Consider the following 15977-nt stretch of genomic DNA (forward strand, 5'->3'; position numbering starts at 1 on the left):
GAAATAATGTTGTTAGAATTTTCCCTGGATTAATTATTGAAAAATTATTGTCTTTAAAAATAAACAGTATAGACATTAGAGGTTTTAATAGTCCTTAGTTTCTCCTCGTACCGAAAGTACCACTTTTGTCCAATCATACTCTTCCCTGCTCCTTCACCTCCACCGCATCTTGTCCTTGATGGGATATCTGGTGCAACAGGTATCCTTCTAATCAATAAACTCGCACTAGTCAGTAACAAAGTAAAGCCATCTACACATTTTGGGTTTAAAAAGAGTTAATGCAAATGCTAGGAAGAAAGGTTAAATCGCGTTTAATGGACTCAAGCTTGCATTAGTCTTGTTGAAAAATTATGGATGCAGTACATCACCTTCAGCCATGGGAGTTGGTTTATCTCACATCTGGATTGCAGCACTGGAAAGAATTAACCTGATTATAGCATTTTTATGAATCAGGATTCTTGTAAATTAGTAATGCACCACCAGCTGTGCAATGCTCGTGCTTATGCAGTAGCAAAGAAAGAAATGCAGGTCAACCCGCTGTGTCAAAGACTGGATTTGTGATATGACTGCTCTTGAGCAAGAAAAGATCAATTTCAGCAAAAGACTCAAGACAGGAATGATGATAAGCCTTTACTTATGTAATGACTACAAGAGGCCATGTTTTAATAGGTATTTTCCTTCACCTTTAAATTTGTAAGTTTTTTTGGGCAAATAGATGGAGTGGTAGACGTTTCTTATGTTTAGGATAGAATGCTTGACGTTCTGTAAGGTTATAGAATCTTGAAAATAGTATTGGCATAACCTCTTTAGGTTTACAAGGGAAGTCTCTGTGTACCTACACAAATCTCTGCTGGATGCTATACTTGACGGCAGATTGTATGACCTGAGGTAGAACATGCTATAATATTGTGATGATGAAAGCTTTCATTTTGTTGGCATGCTTCTATGTTTATGAAATTGTTAGCTTTTGTGATGTTTAGCTTAATCCCTGAATGATAATGTAACAAGTGGATATAATGAGCATGGCCTTTGAGAAATCATTTTCTGCACTAACCTTCAACCACTAAGATTGCTTTTGGAAAGTGACTTTGTGAGTCAGTAAATGAATACATCGCAAAATGGGTGAGACTGTAAATCAGCACCTTATTTATATAGTTCTTCCAGTAAGAATCTGTTTAGCAGTGTTTAAGATACATTATCAAGGCAATTAGCGGTGAATAAAACCGAGGTATAGTGATGATCTTACGAGTAAATCCACTTCTACGTGTGCTTTATAGTGCAAGAGGATTGCAGTTAGTCGTGAATGATTGAGTATGGCACTCCAGAGATTTAACAACATAGGGCCTGATTTAGAGTGTGGTCGGCGGGTACTCCATAACAAACTTGACGAACATCCTGTCCACCTTAATACAGGTGCCATAGCATATAATGCACTTTCAATAAAGCAGACACAATATCCATGATGTTTGTGATGGAGAAGCCTGTCTGCCAAACTCTAAACCGGGCCCATTGTTACAAATAACATCTGCTAAAATGACACACTCTAGACATATTCAGGTAAACCTTCATTAGACTCATTAAAGTTTTAAACATCAGATTTGTCCTCTGGTAACAGTGGAAGTGATTTCATATATAAACATTCAGGCGAAGGAAGGGCTGTTCATTACACTGGCGAACCTTCCTGTCCATACCGAGATTAAAGGCTGGTAACCTTCTCTCTGATTCGAGTGCAACTCATGGGGCTACCATGTTTTTGAAATGTTAAGGCGGACGCCCATCTGCCGAGTTTGCACCACCCCATGATTCCCAGGGGGCCACGGGAGAGGATACACCTCTCTCAATGTGGAACAGAGAGCCTGGATTAAGGACTGGCAGGCAAGCTGGGGCTCACGTTTGGGCTTAATTTTTTCAGGAATCAGCGCACCGTTATTAAGGTTGGAAATAATCATGGCACTACGATTCCCAGAAGACATTCGTCGTGACATCATAAAAGGAAGTAGCTGCCTACCAAGCGCGTACCTTTCCTAAACGCCTCTGAAGAGATGGTGAAAGTCCATCGAAACGCGTCAGGCGAAGGAAGGGCTGTTCATTACACTGGCGAACCTTCCTGTCCATACCGAGATTAAAGGCTGGTAACCTTCTCTCTGATTCGAGTGCAACTCATGGGGCTACCATGTTTTTGAAATGTTAAGGCGGACGCCCATCTGCCGAGTTTGCACCACCACATGATTCCCAGGGGGCCACGGGAGAGGATACACCTCTCTCAATGTGGAACAGAGAGCCTGGATTAAGGACTGGCAGGCAAGCTGGGGCTCACGTTTGGGCTTAATTTTTTCAGGAATCAGCGCACCGTTATTAAGGTTGGAAATAATCATGGCACTACGATTCCCAGAAGACATTCGTCGTGACATCATAAAAGGAAGTAGCTGCCTACCAAGCGCGTACCTTTCCTAAACGCCTCTGAAGAGATGGTGAAAGTCCATCGAAACGCGTCAGGCGAAGGAAGGGCTGTTCATTACACTGGCGAACCTTCCTGTCCATACCGAGATTAAAGGCTGGTAACCTTCTCTCTGATTCGAGTGCAACTCATGGGGCTACCATGTTTTTGAATATATATATATATATATATATATATATATATATATATATATATATATATATATATATATATATTCAAACCTTGTTCCGCGATATCCTCTGCCTCAAAAGGGTGGCGGGCTGCCGGCAAGGACGCGACCCTTAGTATTCCATCAAACAATCCTTTGTTCATAAAGATTGCGCCGAGCCCCAATTTGTTTGTAACAGCGTGCTTTATTCCATCAAGTTTGTGGCAAACAACTCCCGACGCGTTTCGAAACCCTCCGGTTTCTTGGTCACGGGTCGATACGATGTTGACACTCGTCACATGATATAGTACACAGTGTGTAAAGGATATAAACAAAGGACTACATTGCTGCCTGCTTCACATAGCTAGCATGGGCGCCATCTTTAAATGATATTATGATACTGAATTTAAGCAGTTAATTAACAGCGTTTTGCTTAATTTGCAGCGTATTCAATTGGACTTTCAATAAATTATATAATGAAAATTCCATAATAGTAATTACAAGTGTAATGTTTTAAATTGTCCATTGATTACATAACATATATTATTTCCAATTACCTCATCGTAATTGAAATAGTCATAACCATTTAACCCAAGTGGGTATACATGTAATGTGGTTTCTAATTTGTATATCAGCCCCAGTGGGCAAATCATTATCAGTTGTAAATCAATTATTCAGTTCATTTTTTACAAAACTTCAACAAATGGCTAACGCTGCATCTTTCTCAACCTCTGGCAAAAGCTCCGTCTCCTATAGAAAAATAAATCATATATGTACATCAATAAAATGGTATATACCAAAATTTTTAAAAGACATCATAAACATCATATCACAGGAGGCAACGTGACATCATAATTCTATTTACATAGCAGTTCAGAGATGGCCAGAAAAGAGTTTCAACCAAGGTGGACTGACAGTTCCTCATCTTTATTGATGCCCACCGGATGCACAGTTTAGTATTTTATAATCAGTCTGGATTCTAGTCTGCGCAAATCTTGAGTTCTATTCCCTTCCCATTCGGAGATAGGAATTCTATCGAGGGCACAATATCTTAATAGACTAGTGTCACTCTGAACTGCTAATGGTTATGACTATTTCAATTACAATGAGGTAATTGGAAATAATATATGTTATGTAATCAATGGACAATTTGAAACATTACACTTGTAATTACTATTATGGAATTTTCATTATATAATTTATTGAAAGTCCAATTGAATACGCTGCAAATTAAGCAAAACGCTGTTAATTAACTGCTTAAATTCAGTATCATTATATCATTTAAAGATGGCGCCCATGCTAGCTCTGTGAACCAGGCAGCAATGTAGTCCTTTGTTTATATCCTTTACACACTGTGTACTATATCATGTGACGAGTGTCAACATCGTATCGACCCGTGACCAAGAAACCGGAGGGTTTCGAAGCGCGTCGGGAGTTGTTTGCCACAAACTTGATGGAATAAAGCACGCTGTTACAAACAAATTGGGGCTCGGCGCAATCTTTATGAACAAAGGATTGTTTGATGGAATATATATATATCTATATATATATATATATATATATATATATATATATATATATATATATATATATATATATATATATATATATATATATATATATATATATATATATATACTTTTTTTATGATGTGCACTTCCAGGGACAACAAATCCCATAATGTTTGCAAACAAAGACTGCACTAAGCCAAGCCCACTGAGCTATAACTCGCGCGCCCGCAATCCACTGCACATGACGTCACATATTACATCATTCATGACATGGTCAGTGGCATCACTCATGACATCATCCTTGTGATAGAGTGGCGGTCGCGCGAGTTATAGTTATCTGAACTAACTATAACGGGGGAATTTCATTGTTTTTTTACGAGTGAAATGTCCCGCTAACTATAACATGTGTGAAACCTATGGTTTTTTAAGTGAATTTGCAAGGTTTTTTAAATGCTATTTCTTTCTATAACGTGTGTGAAACCTAAGGTTTTTTTAAGTGAATTTGTACGGTTTTTTAAATGCTGTTATGTATGTATTATTATATTTTTTATATATTTATTTTACAATAAACTACCTATGTATATAGTTATAGATTGACTGTATCCTGTAATACGGAATGGCTCGTTTAAAAAGTTTAAAAAAAAAAAAATGTTTTCCACCGCGCGATTTTTAAAAAAAAAATGTAATTTTTTTTTAGCCTTCGGGGTCCTTCAGGGACCCCCTGACAAAGGCTAGGGGGTCAGAAACTCTCTAACCTGCCCCCTTTTCACGTTCGCCACCTTCCTTTTTCCCTGTCGCACACAAAACAAACAAAATGGCGGCCGACACTTCCTGATTTCGACCGATTCGAACGTTGACTGACATGTAACCACCAATCAGAATTATGCTCGCGCACGTTAGGGTGCGCACACCGTGCGCGCTTATAGATATATATGTACTTTTAACTGCAATTTTCTCAGGAACTACTGAACAGATTGACTCCATATATGCAAAAGGCACATGCCTGACCTGAGGACTACCTCTCTGCCAAATTTCAAGTAATTCTGTTCAGCCGTTCGGGCTGTACCTTCGACTAAAGGTCCTATGGGAAAATGCATGGGGAAAACGTGTTTTGGGACCCCCCTTTTTTCTCGGTCCCCGCTTGACGAATCACCCCGAGACTTTCAGGGTAGGAGCTGAGCGGAGCACCCCATTAGTTTTGAAAATTTCGCGAGGATTCATCAACCGGCGCCAAAGTTATTCAAAATAGAATTTTCAGATTTCCTATGGAAACACGGTCCTAACTATAACTATATACTGGCGACCGCCAGTAGATAATATATATATATATATGAAACATTTAAACTTTACAGAAACACACAGTCACTGGATGATGTCATCAGTGATGTCATTTGGGGGTGTCATCAGTGATGTCATCAGTGATGTCACTGACCATGTCATGAATGATGTAATATGTGACGTTATCAGCAGTGCATTGTGGGGGCGCGAGTTATAGTTAGCTCAACTAACCATAACGGCAGCATTTCTCTGGTTTTGTACGAATGAAATGTTAAACTAACTATAACGTCCATGAAACCTATGTTTTTTTCAGTGAATTTCTATGGTTTTTTAAATGCTAATTTGTAACTATAACATCCCTATATATGTGTATATATATATATATATATATATATATATAGTAGCAGTGGACGCCTCTTAACTTTCATGTGATTTACCTTTGGTTATTGTACTTGAAAGTAAGGTTTTGACTGCCCAAGTCCTTAAGAACAAGGGGAAATATAAATGTCAGGAACTTTTATTATGCAAATAAAAATTCCTGACAGGAGTATATTTCATGATTGTTAATTATCTGCTTAGAGAGCTAAGAACCTATAACTGATATGCTATTAATGAAAAAAATAACTGCTTCATCCTGTGCAAAAGTTCTGCTATAATTCCAAACTCAGTTGGTAAACAAAGAACAGCAATTACCCAGCAGTTATTGCCCCCAGTATCCTGGACACATAAGGACATCTGATCTATCAAACTACGTGGTTCATAACTCTCTGACGTTAAAAAAAATCCTTCTTAAGTTGTGACGCTACTTGAAGGAGAAAATAAACTGTTTTACATCTTTAGTCATGTCTCATCAGAAGCTAATAAAATCATGCCTTCATTAGCTCAGTTTTCATTATGGCTCACCTACCTCGCTCCCTCCATTGTTGCTTGTGTTGTTGCTTACCCACACCAACCCCCCCTACTTCGATTGCTGTCTGTGTTGTTGTTTAAAACCTCCTGTTCTCCACCTTCAGTTGTTGCTTGTGTTGTGGCTTAAGTTGTTGCTTGTCCCTACCCACCCTCCGCTCTTGCCTTTGTTGTAACGTGCCCCACCAACCATCCCTCCTTTGTTGACTGTGTTTTTGCTTGCCCCCACCCCTTTGCTGTCCATGTTGTTGATTGCTTGCCCCACCCACCCTTCCTGCACCATCATTGTCTGTGTTGCTGCTTGTCCTCACCCCCTCCCTCCAATATTGTGTGTTTTTGCTTGTACCATGCTCCCGTCCCTCTGTCCGTGTTTTTGCTTGGCCCCACCCACCTGCTGTTTCTGTCTGTGTTGTTGATTGCTTGCCCACACCCACCTTTCCTTTACCTGTTGTTGTCTGTGTTGTTGCTTGCCCCCATTCACTCTCCCTCTCTCAAATCTTGTTTGTGTTTTTTGTTGCCCCATTCCCACCTCCCTCTATTGTTGACTGTGTTGTTGCTTGCCGTCACCCACCCTCCTTCCCTCTGTTGTCCTTGTTGTTGCTTGCCCCAAATCAACCTCTCCCACTCTGTTGTTGTCCATGTAGTCCCTTTACCCTACTCCCTCCCTCCCACCCTCAATTGGCCGTGTGATCACTCCTAGCCCATTTCTCCCTGCCTTCCTTGTCCATGTTGCCCCGAGTCATCCACCCTCCCTCCTGTGCTACCCCTCTGCTGTACACCATGACTAAAAACTATTGACGAAGCCAATAGCTGACTTGTATGTGTGACCTATTGGCTTTGCCAATGCTTGCAGCTCTGGTGCTCTCAAAAGCTGGTTGATGCAAAATAAAACTCCTAAATAAAATAAATAAATACCTAATGATATGTAAGCTCCCAAGAGTGGAAATAGATGTATTTTACATTTTCACCTCAATGGAAGACGATGTCAGCTAGTAATCTTTAGTCATTTTCATGATCTTTCTAGCAGACCAAACATATGCTGTATGTAATATTTATTTAGAATTTCGTCCACTTCCCCAGAGGCACTGAAAAGTAGCTATGTGGGTCAGTCAGATGTGAACACATATTGCATTTGTATATTTCTACAGATTGAGCGGCATGACAACTGCGCCTACGACTACCTAGAGGTCCGGGACGGGAACAGCGAACATAGCCCTTTGATTGGCCACTTCTGTGGCTATGATAAGCCAGAAGACATCCGATCTACCTCTAATACTCTCTGGATGAAGTTTGTTTCTGATGGAACAGTTAACAAAGCAGGATTTGCTGCTAACTTTTTGAAAGGTAAATGCCACTTTATTATTTTCAGATTATTTTGCTAAGTGCAGGCTGGTCCCTTTATATAAGACCCACTGAGATACAGTTTATCTTTAAGCCAGCTCAACTAACTGAGAAATTGATCCTTATTATCATTTTGTTGTATGAATCCTCAAGACTGCCGATATACGCACTAATCTGAATATTTATTACACATACATTTGCCTCAACTGCATGGTGTTTGCTACGAATAGTAAGGAGATCAAGAAAATATCACACATTATTGTAAGCATAGGAGTTATGGTTTACATCATTGAATAGTTGTTGCATTTATTCGAGCATGCACTACTGGTAAGAATTCATATATTTACTGTGATCATTTAGCTTTCAAACAATGAGCGCACAATAGATATGCTGCAATCCTTCTAAAATCATGGGATGGCAAAGCACAGCATCTCAATTGATGAAAACTTTGCCAGGGTTTCCTGATTGCATATGCTTTACCTGATTACAGGCCTGATATGGAGATGTAATGTTAACAGACCATGACTACACATGGTCTATGACTGGGCTACTTTTAAAAGTCTAGCCCTCTCTATTTGTGTGTCATTACCTTATCCCCCTTCAGGAAGTGGGCCACTATTGTGATCTAAAAGGTTGTGTATAACAAGAGTTGGTAAACCATCTCCTCTACGCCCTCATTATGAAGCTCCTCAATCCGGAGGACTTAATTGCACACACCTGGAATTAATGATAATGGGTCACTTGTTAACTTTGAGTTGCTGAATTAATAGGGACTCTAGAATCTTGAGAATCCATTGTATAATGAGTAATTACTGGGGGAATCTGTACCTCTGCATCCAGATTTCCAGAGGCTTTCTCATGACTCCTTCTGTCCCCCCCTGAAAATGTGACTGCTTTTAGCAGCTGAACTCTCCAAGGCAAACTTGAGAGGTCAATAGTATACCCCATGGACCTCATAATTACCAATGGGACAGGTGACCGGGTTACCAGCCCCATTCAAAATTAGTATTCTTCGGCAATGAGGGCAGTAGTGTTTTATTTTATTTGCAGAACCTCTATACTTTCTCCTAGGTAATATTAGTATTTACAAATTTTCTTTAATTTAGCTTAGGGAGTTCTAAAGACAGTTTAGCCCATGATTTGCACCACTCAAGACTTGCCACGTGGCAAATTCAAAATGTGTATTCGTGTGTAGCAAATTTGTGGTCTAGAAAATGACATTCTGCATTCATCTGTAATCTTTTGCTCGCTCACTATCTGTAGATTGAAAATGCAGGATTTAAGGATTCTATTAATCTGGTTTGAAGTAAATATTCAGGATAATAGACAAATCCATTTTGTGCCCTTGTGGTGACCTTTTTGGAGATTTTCATTTAGTCACTTCACTTAGCAGATCCTTCAGATTGCTGCCGTCCAAAGAGTTCCCCTGCTTACTATGATAGGATGTTTATGTATTAGAGCTGCAGCTATTGCCGGCCTCTGTTGTCAGGAGGTGAGACTTCTTAGTGTCAGATCAGTGACATTCTCAAATGTCTAGGCTAGCTGAAAACAATCATCTCTCCCAGTAGGCAAAACCATTCCTCCTTTCAAAGTTAATATCAATATATTCAGAAATGAGGAAACTAAAGCCTTCTAATTGCATCCTTTTTTCTTAGAGGAAGATGAATGTGCCAGACCTGACAATGGTGGTTGTGAGCAGCGCTGCGTCAACACTCTGGGCAGCTTCAAGTGCTCCTGCGATCCTGGATATGAACTCGGACCTGATAAGAAAAGCTGTGAAGGTAGGTTCGAAATTTGCCATAGAAACATGACTACTTTTCTCTCCGTCGAGCAAGTGCACCCTAGGTACACGAAAAGGCCTTGACAGAGCTGAATAGTTTGTATGTACATTGTCTTTCATCAGTTCTCCCAAAATATAGTGTCACCTATTTTATATGCTGTGAAGCAGACAGTGTAGTGCTCTGCATGAGACTGATTCAGTGGTGTGTGAACCATCATGGCTGGAGCAAATGTAAAAAAATATTTTGTTATATGTGAGGTAAAGGCGAAGCAGCTAAGCAGCACAAGTTCACTGCTTTGTCCTTTAGGACTTGGAAAGATTAGGAGAAGTTCTCCTGGCAGTTTTTTTTTAGATGTGAGGCAAGCAGTGTGCTGGACTTGGCCCTCTCTGCAGGTTAATCCAAAAATGTTTTCCCTTCACCTACCTGTTTTCTGTTAGCTTTTAAGACTCTGCAAACTTTACCACTGCTGATCAGTGCTAAAGTGCTTGTGCTGTTTCCCTAATACATGGTAAAATCACCTTACTCCCAATTGGCACATTTAATTTACCAGGCCCTGGTAAAGTGGTACTACATGTACCAAGGGCCTGTAAATTAACTGCTACTACTGGGCCTGCGGGGCTGATTGTGAAATCCACTTAAGTCGTTTTTTATACAGTTCTCAGCCCTGCCACTGCAGCCTGTGTGTGCAGCTTTAAACTGATATTTTGCCCTAGCAAAATAAACCTTTGCCAGGCCTAGTCCTTCCTTTTCAATACATGTAAGTCACCCCTAGTGTAAGACCTAAATAGCACATAGGGCAGGGTGCTGTATATTTTTAAAAGTTGCAAATGTACTTTTTACTTTTACACATCCTGGTAGTGAAAAACTTACATTTGTTTTTCACTACTGCAAGGCCTACCTCTCCCATACAATAACATTGGATTAACTTATTGAATTTCATTAGTGATAGCTTTCAATTGGGAGCAGGTAGGAATATGGAGTATGCTGTCTTAAGAATTGTAGTTTAAAACCTTTAATGGTATAGTTGGATTTTAAGTCACAATTCTGATAAATACACTCTTAGAAAGTTGTCATTTTCTTATCCCAGCCATTAGGTGCCTGCTGCCTGTATCAGGGGTCACTGGACTAGGTGTAGCTGTCAGTTGGTCTCTGTGTATTGCTCCCATACAGAAAAACTAAAAATAGATAAGAGCAAGATGGGCCCAGTACATTCACAAAGGGTCTCAACACTAGTCTTATGTGACCCCAGGTGACCTAGGGCCAGGGCAGGGAGACAGGGGATTCCAAACACCTCTGAGGGTGGAAACGTCCAGACTCTTCTCCTACTTCAAAGTGGGTTCCAAGTATCAGTAATGGACCCTCCGACCCAACTCTTCAGTACACCTGTGGAAGACTCGGGAAGTCTGTTCTGTGTGCAGTGCTGTGCTGCTCTGTAGCAAGGACTGCAACTCTGTTGCCCTGCGGCCTTGCTGCCACAATGAAAAGGACTGGACCTCCATATTGACCTCAGGACTACCATAGTGACTCCAAGGCTCGATGGTTGGCCTCTTGATCAGAGCCTCAGGGACAGAACAGGATCCAACCAACTCAATCCTAGCATCTAGATCCTGTTTGCTGTGAGTCTTACCTCCTAAGTTGTGCCACCCCGGTCCTAGACACTTGGAAGTGGGCCTGAAGGTTTTCTGCCTGTCCAGCTGTGGTCCCAGCAGAACTGACACAGCACAGTGCATTGCCTCTCAGCCTTGCATCAGAAACGCTGTGCGATGCATTCCTGACGAAGGACCTCCGCAGCTACTCGGAACCACCACTGTGCAAGACATCTCAATGCAAGTCTTTGCATCGCAACTCCACAGTTCCTCGGAACCCCAGCTGTGTGACACATCTTGACGCAATTCTTCACATTGCAGCCCCTTACCTCCACAGAACCACTGCTATGCAAGACATCTTGGTGCAAGTATTCACATTGCAGCCCAGCAGCTCCTCGGTACAGCTGCTGCGCGACACATCTTCAACATGGGATCTCACATTGCTTCACAAACTAGGATTTAAGGTACTTTATTCCATGGCCCAACTTGAACCTTGTATCCATCCTATGATCAATTGTGGTTGGCCTGAACTTGTGACTTTGTCCTGGTCCAGCACGACCAGATATCCACAGTTGGTGCATTGTGCTTTTAGGTACTATTTCCACTTGAATCTTCAAAATTGCATATCTCCGATTCTAATAATTGATTTTTTGTCGTTTTGGTCTCAAATAATGTATACAATTTTACTCTATTTTTCTAAATTGGTGTGGGAGTTTTCTTGTGCTGTGTTTTCACTTTATTACTGTTTTAAGTGCTACATAAATACTTTACACATTGCCTCATAAGTAAGCCTGACTGCTTTGTGCCAAGCTACCAGAGTAGGGTTTAAACCCCCCGCCCCCAACAAGTAACCCAGTTTCCAACACAGTATTTTTATTCTGAATTAGAAACCTGTAGAATTCTGCGAAGAAGTGAATGTTCCCCAAACATTTTCTGATGCCTTTTATTTCAAAAACGTGTAGAATGATTTTGTTAAACTGAGGACATCTGCTTCAGATTTAAAGGGGAAGGAACAGCTCTGCCTCTGGACAAACAAGGACAGTTGCTGCAAAGAGCACTGAAAGATAAGGAGCACTGGAGAGCAGACATGGATATCAATTCACAAACATGCCTGGGGTAGCAGAAGTGACATCACACACCCTTTAACCTTCACTTTCACTTACGCATACGTCCACATCCAGACATACACATTCTCTTACATAAACCCACTCTCACCCGCAAGCACGTATACAACATATATTTAGAATAATTTTTTTTTTACTTACATCAGCTGCAAGGGAAGGTCATATTCCAGCTAACTGTATTCCATTTTTTACTCTAATAGCGAATAATGTAATAATATTCATTTGTAGTGTAGTAAAAGAATGGCAGAAAAAAGAAGAGTGGAGCCCCAAACGACCGCTGCCATGTTTCAGGCACTGATTTTACCACCTCTGAGCCCAGGGGTCGCAAAGGCTGTATCAGGGGTCGCAAGTGCCAAGCCTGAGGTCTCAGCTGCGACCCCTGGCGCCCTCTAAATGGCGTTCATGGGAGCAGATTGATCATACTTCACCTTGCCTTTAATTGTCACTATAAACTGAGCAGGGTGATCAGGAGATGCAGGGGAGCAATTGGGTACAGTTATCACAAACTGATTAATATCTCCTCCAGGACTCTTCGTAGGCTTAGGCTGTTCATAAAGTAATGACAATTATATTTTCAGAAGTTGAATTTGTATTACACAACAATGCTGAGATCATAGATTACCTCATCTTAAATACAGGGTCTAGACATTTTAAAGGTTTTCACTCTCTAATCAGTTAAGTGGGTGATCCACTGTCTTAATTTAATGTCTTGATGCAATGCAGAAAGGATGATTATATTACCCTTAATGTGGTTTCATTAACAAAACAATGTTTTGCATTTCAGTACTACATGCGTGTCACTTAGCAATGAAAGAATAAAATAAAACCAGACACTTCCAAGGCGATCTATTATGTGAAAGGCAAATTCAAACGTTGGTGAGACGGTCAAATAATGTATTTCGTTGCACTGCTATTAGTGAATACTTGTTCCAATTTGTAATTCTCATGGAAAAAAAGTGTGATATTTTTTAAGTTTAAATATGTCTTTTTGTCTTTTTTCCTTTATCCTCAGCTGCTTGTGGAGGACTTCTGTCGAAACTTAATGGGACGATAACCACACCTGGCTGGCCCAAAGAGTACCCCCCAAACAAAAACTGCATCTGGCAGGTTGTGGCTCCAACTCAATACCGAATTTCTATGAAATTCGAGTACTTTGAGTTGGAAGGGAATGAAGTAAGTACATATTGAGAAAGAGCTACAAATTTTATTAATCCTAGTAGCAACATCAAACAAAATAATGGTTCATATACTAGATTTTTATCAGTGAGACTGCACTAGGCTATGCCAAGTCTTTCTTGCTTCAGTATGTTTTTGTAAAGTTATTGGTACTCACACTTTGTGGGTGTTATGAAATCTTGCCGTTTGGCTTCATCTTTGCCTGTGTAAAGATGTTTCCGCATTTCAAAATGTTCACTCTTTCAAATCCAGCCAAGCTGAAACATATGTGCAGAATATTTCTCAATATGTTTACCCTTTGCACAGCTTTTTGTTGAACAAGGAAGCACCTTTGCTTTTGTTTGGTGTAAATACATTCAGTAGTTCTTCTGAAATATGCAGATAACATATGGTTCACAGTGGGCTTGAGAGGGTAAGAAATTAGAGATACATTGATCAAACCTAAAGAATACACCAATCTGATTCTATGAGGGGGCAGTGGCATCATTCTGTTACCCACTGGTCAGGTAATGGGCCCGAAAGGGAACTCCTCTTTAATTAAAATTTTAAAAAGTACAATTTGTCACTGGTTTCACAGACTCCATCAAGGGTCCATGGTCCCTGAACCCTTTCTCGGTTTCCTGAACACCGGCATGGACTAATATACCCCTGTTAGACATCCTCTGTTGATTACAAACCTTAGCTCAGAGTTTGCAAACCTGAGAATTCATATAGACTCATGGGCCTTTTGTTGGACCTCTGCAAGAGCTGTGGACTAAGTACTCGATTACTAGTGTGTGAACTGTAGGAAATCCAACAAGTCTGTGTAAGTCTGCACACCCAAACACGGGTCAGCAAATTAAAAAAATTAAGCCAGTCTCCACTTGCCCAAACAGCATGCACAGTGGGGGTTGGATGGTGGGTTGAGCACAAGACCAGTAAAGAGACCGCCAAAGGGCAAACCTATTTATCTAGTCCAGTTCAAACATTGTCATAAATGTACGCAGGTATTTTAACTCTTATATTTAAATATGCAGCATAATTTGACAAGGAATGAGGGCAGCGTCTATGATGCCGCGTAGTAGACATGCATTCTTTAGAAAAGTGATCTATTGTAACAAATCTATTGATTAAGTAATTTGGTTCTTCTGCCTGGAAAAAGTCTGGGATTTTATTATTCTCCACTGGCAAATGATTAAAATAAATATTGGCAACTTACAATAAAAAATTCTCGAAGCTTCCGAAACAAGCAAATGATTTACTTCAGCAGGTAAACATTGATGTGTTTTATATTTTTTACAATTTAAAACTATACATGTAGTGGATTTTGGATTCACCCAAGAGAATTTTCTCTGTCACCTCATGCTGACCACTATTTGGTGTAACAATCCATCTCCCATGGAGTGCTTGCATTCCACCTCCTACGGAGTGCTTGTATTACTCTGGGTGAGGGACTATTTTACATCTCAAAAGTACACTGAATCGTCACACATTAAATAGCTTTTTCTTGTATGGGCATTGTATAAAGAAAACAAAATATATTTTTTTCATTGCTGCACACTTGTTTAGTGTTTAAGAACTTAACATGCAGGCCAGACCTGTTGGTGTTTCTAATGCTTGTGCTTAGTGGGAAGGATAGTGAGAAAGTACCTTAAAATAAGAATGACTTTTTAAACACTGTCCATGCTTACTATTTTGAGTTTTAGTGACACTATTAACAGAAGTATCAAACTTCAACAATATATGTGGCACTTAGGCACAGCGGCAAACCGATTTTGTATTTCAAATAAATGCACAATAATGACCTCTACTTTGGTAGTTTTGCAGCGTGAATCTTTCTGGATTCACTATGCTGTGCATTATTCCGCGGTCTAGTGGTTGGGTCCGGAATCGTAGTTTTTTTTCGTGGCCCAGGTGAGCGTCAACGTCCCACCATTTGGTGTCCTCCCGTGACGTCGGCGTGCTTCCTCCGAAAGCTCCCTCCTTTGGGCGCCATCTTCAGATTCTTTTTTTCGCCATTGGGTCTGGATCGTCTCCGAGGAGATCCAGAGTTTTGGGGGAAAAGGAGAAGAAATCAAGCAGAAAAACACAGAGAAGTTGGAGCTTTCATCTCACAACCAGGAACACAGAGCCGGGACGAGGAAGAAGGAGAGGAAGATAAAGAACTTCGACGTTCAACGGAGAATGCGCACACAGGGGGCTCCCTGAACGCAGTAATGGACAAAACCCCATTCAAATTTTGCCGTAACTGCCACCACAAATACGCGCAAAAGGACCAGCACCCGGTCTGCAACCTCTGCCTGCCAATCGACCACGAAAGCAAGGATTGCAAAGCCTGCTCTGCATTCACCCCCAAGACCCTGAGAGTAAGGGAAAGACAGAGGAGAGCGAACTATGCCATGCAAGGCCAAGGAGAACCTCCATCGCTCCGGGACTTGGGCCTCTCCAGCGGGGAAGAGGACAACATCGCCGAGGGACAAGAGGACTACACGGTCGTAGAGACCGATAAGAAGTCAACAAAGGAGGTAAGAGACACGTCGACCTCTAAAACTCCTACAGACTCTCGAAAACCAGAGCCAAAGTCCTCGAAAGGAGCACTGGTGTCGAAGCAGTCGACAGCCACAGCTGCGTCTGTGGACAAACATTCCAGCAGATCTTTCGAAAAGGACTCCCAGACGGTGAAAGCTCA

At 40.9% G+C, this 15977-nt stretch overlaps 1 protein-coding gene across 2 annotated transcripts in view; it reads left to right on the top strand.

Annotated features, from left to right (window-relative positions):
- Positions 1-15977, top strand: part of TLL1 (tolloid like 1) — a 416213-nt gene that overhangs the window by 307032 nt on the left and 93204 nt on the right. For both annotated transcript variants that reach the window (XM_085641791.1, XM_085641792.1), the window contains exons 13-15: positions 7450-7645; positions 9298-9423; positions 13146-13306. In XM_085641791.1, the coding sequence (XP_085497917.1) occupies positions 7450-7645; positions 9298-9423; positions 13146-13306 (483 nt within the window). The remainder of the gene's footprint in view (positions 1-7449; positions 7646-9297; positions 9424-13145; positions 13307-15977) is intronic.

This window comes from Triturus cristatus, chromosome 2_2 (assembly GCF_964204655.1).
Source record: "Triturus cristatus chromosome 2_2, aTriCri1.1, whole genome shotgun sequence".
Taxonomy (NCBI): Eukaryota; Metazoa; Chordata; class Amphibia; order Caudata; family Salamandridae; genus Triturus; species Triturus cristatus.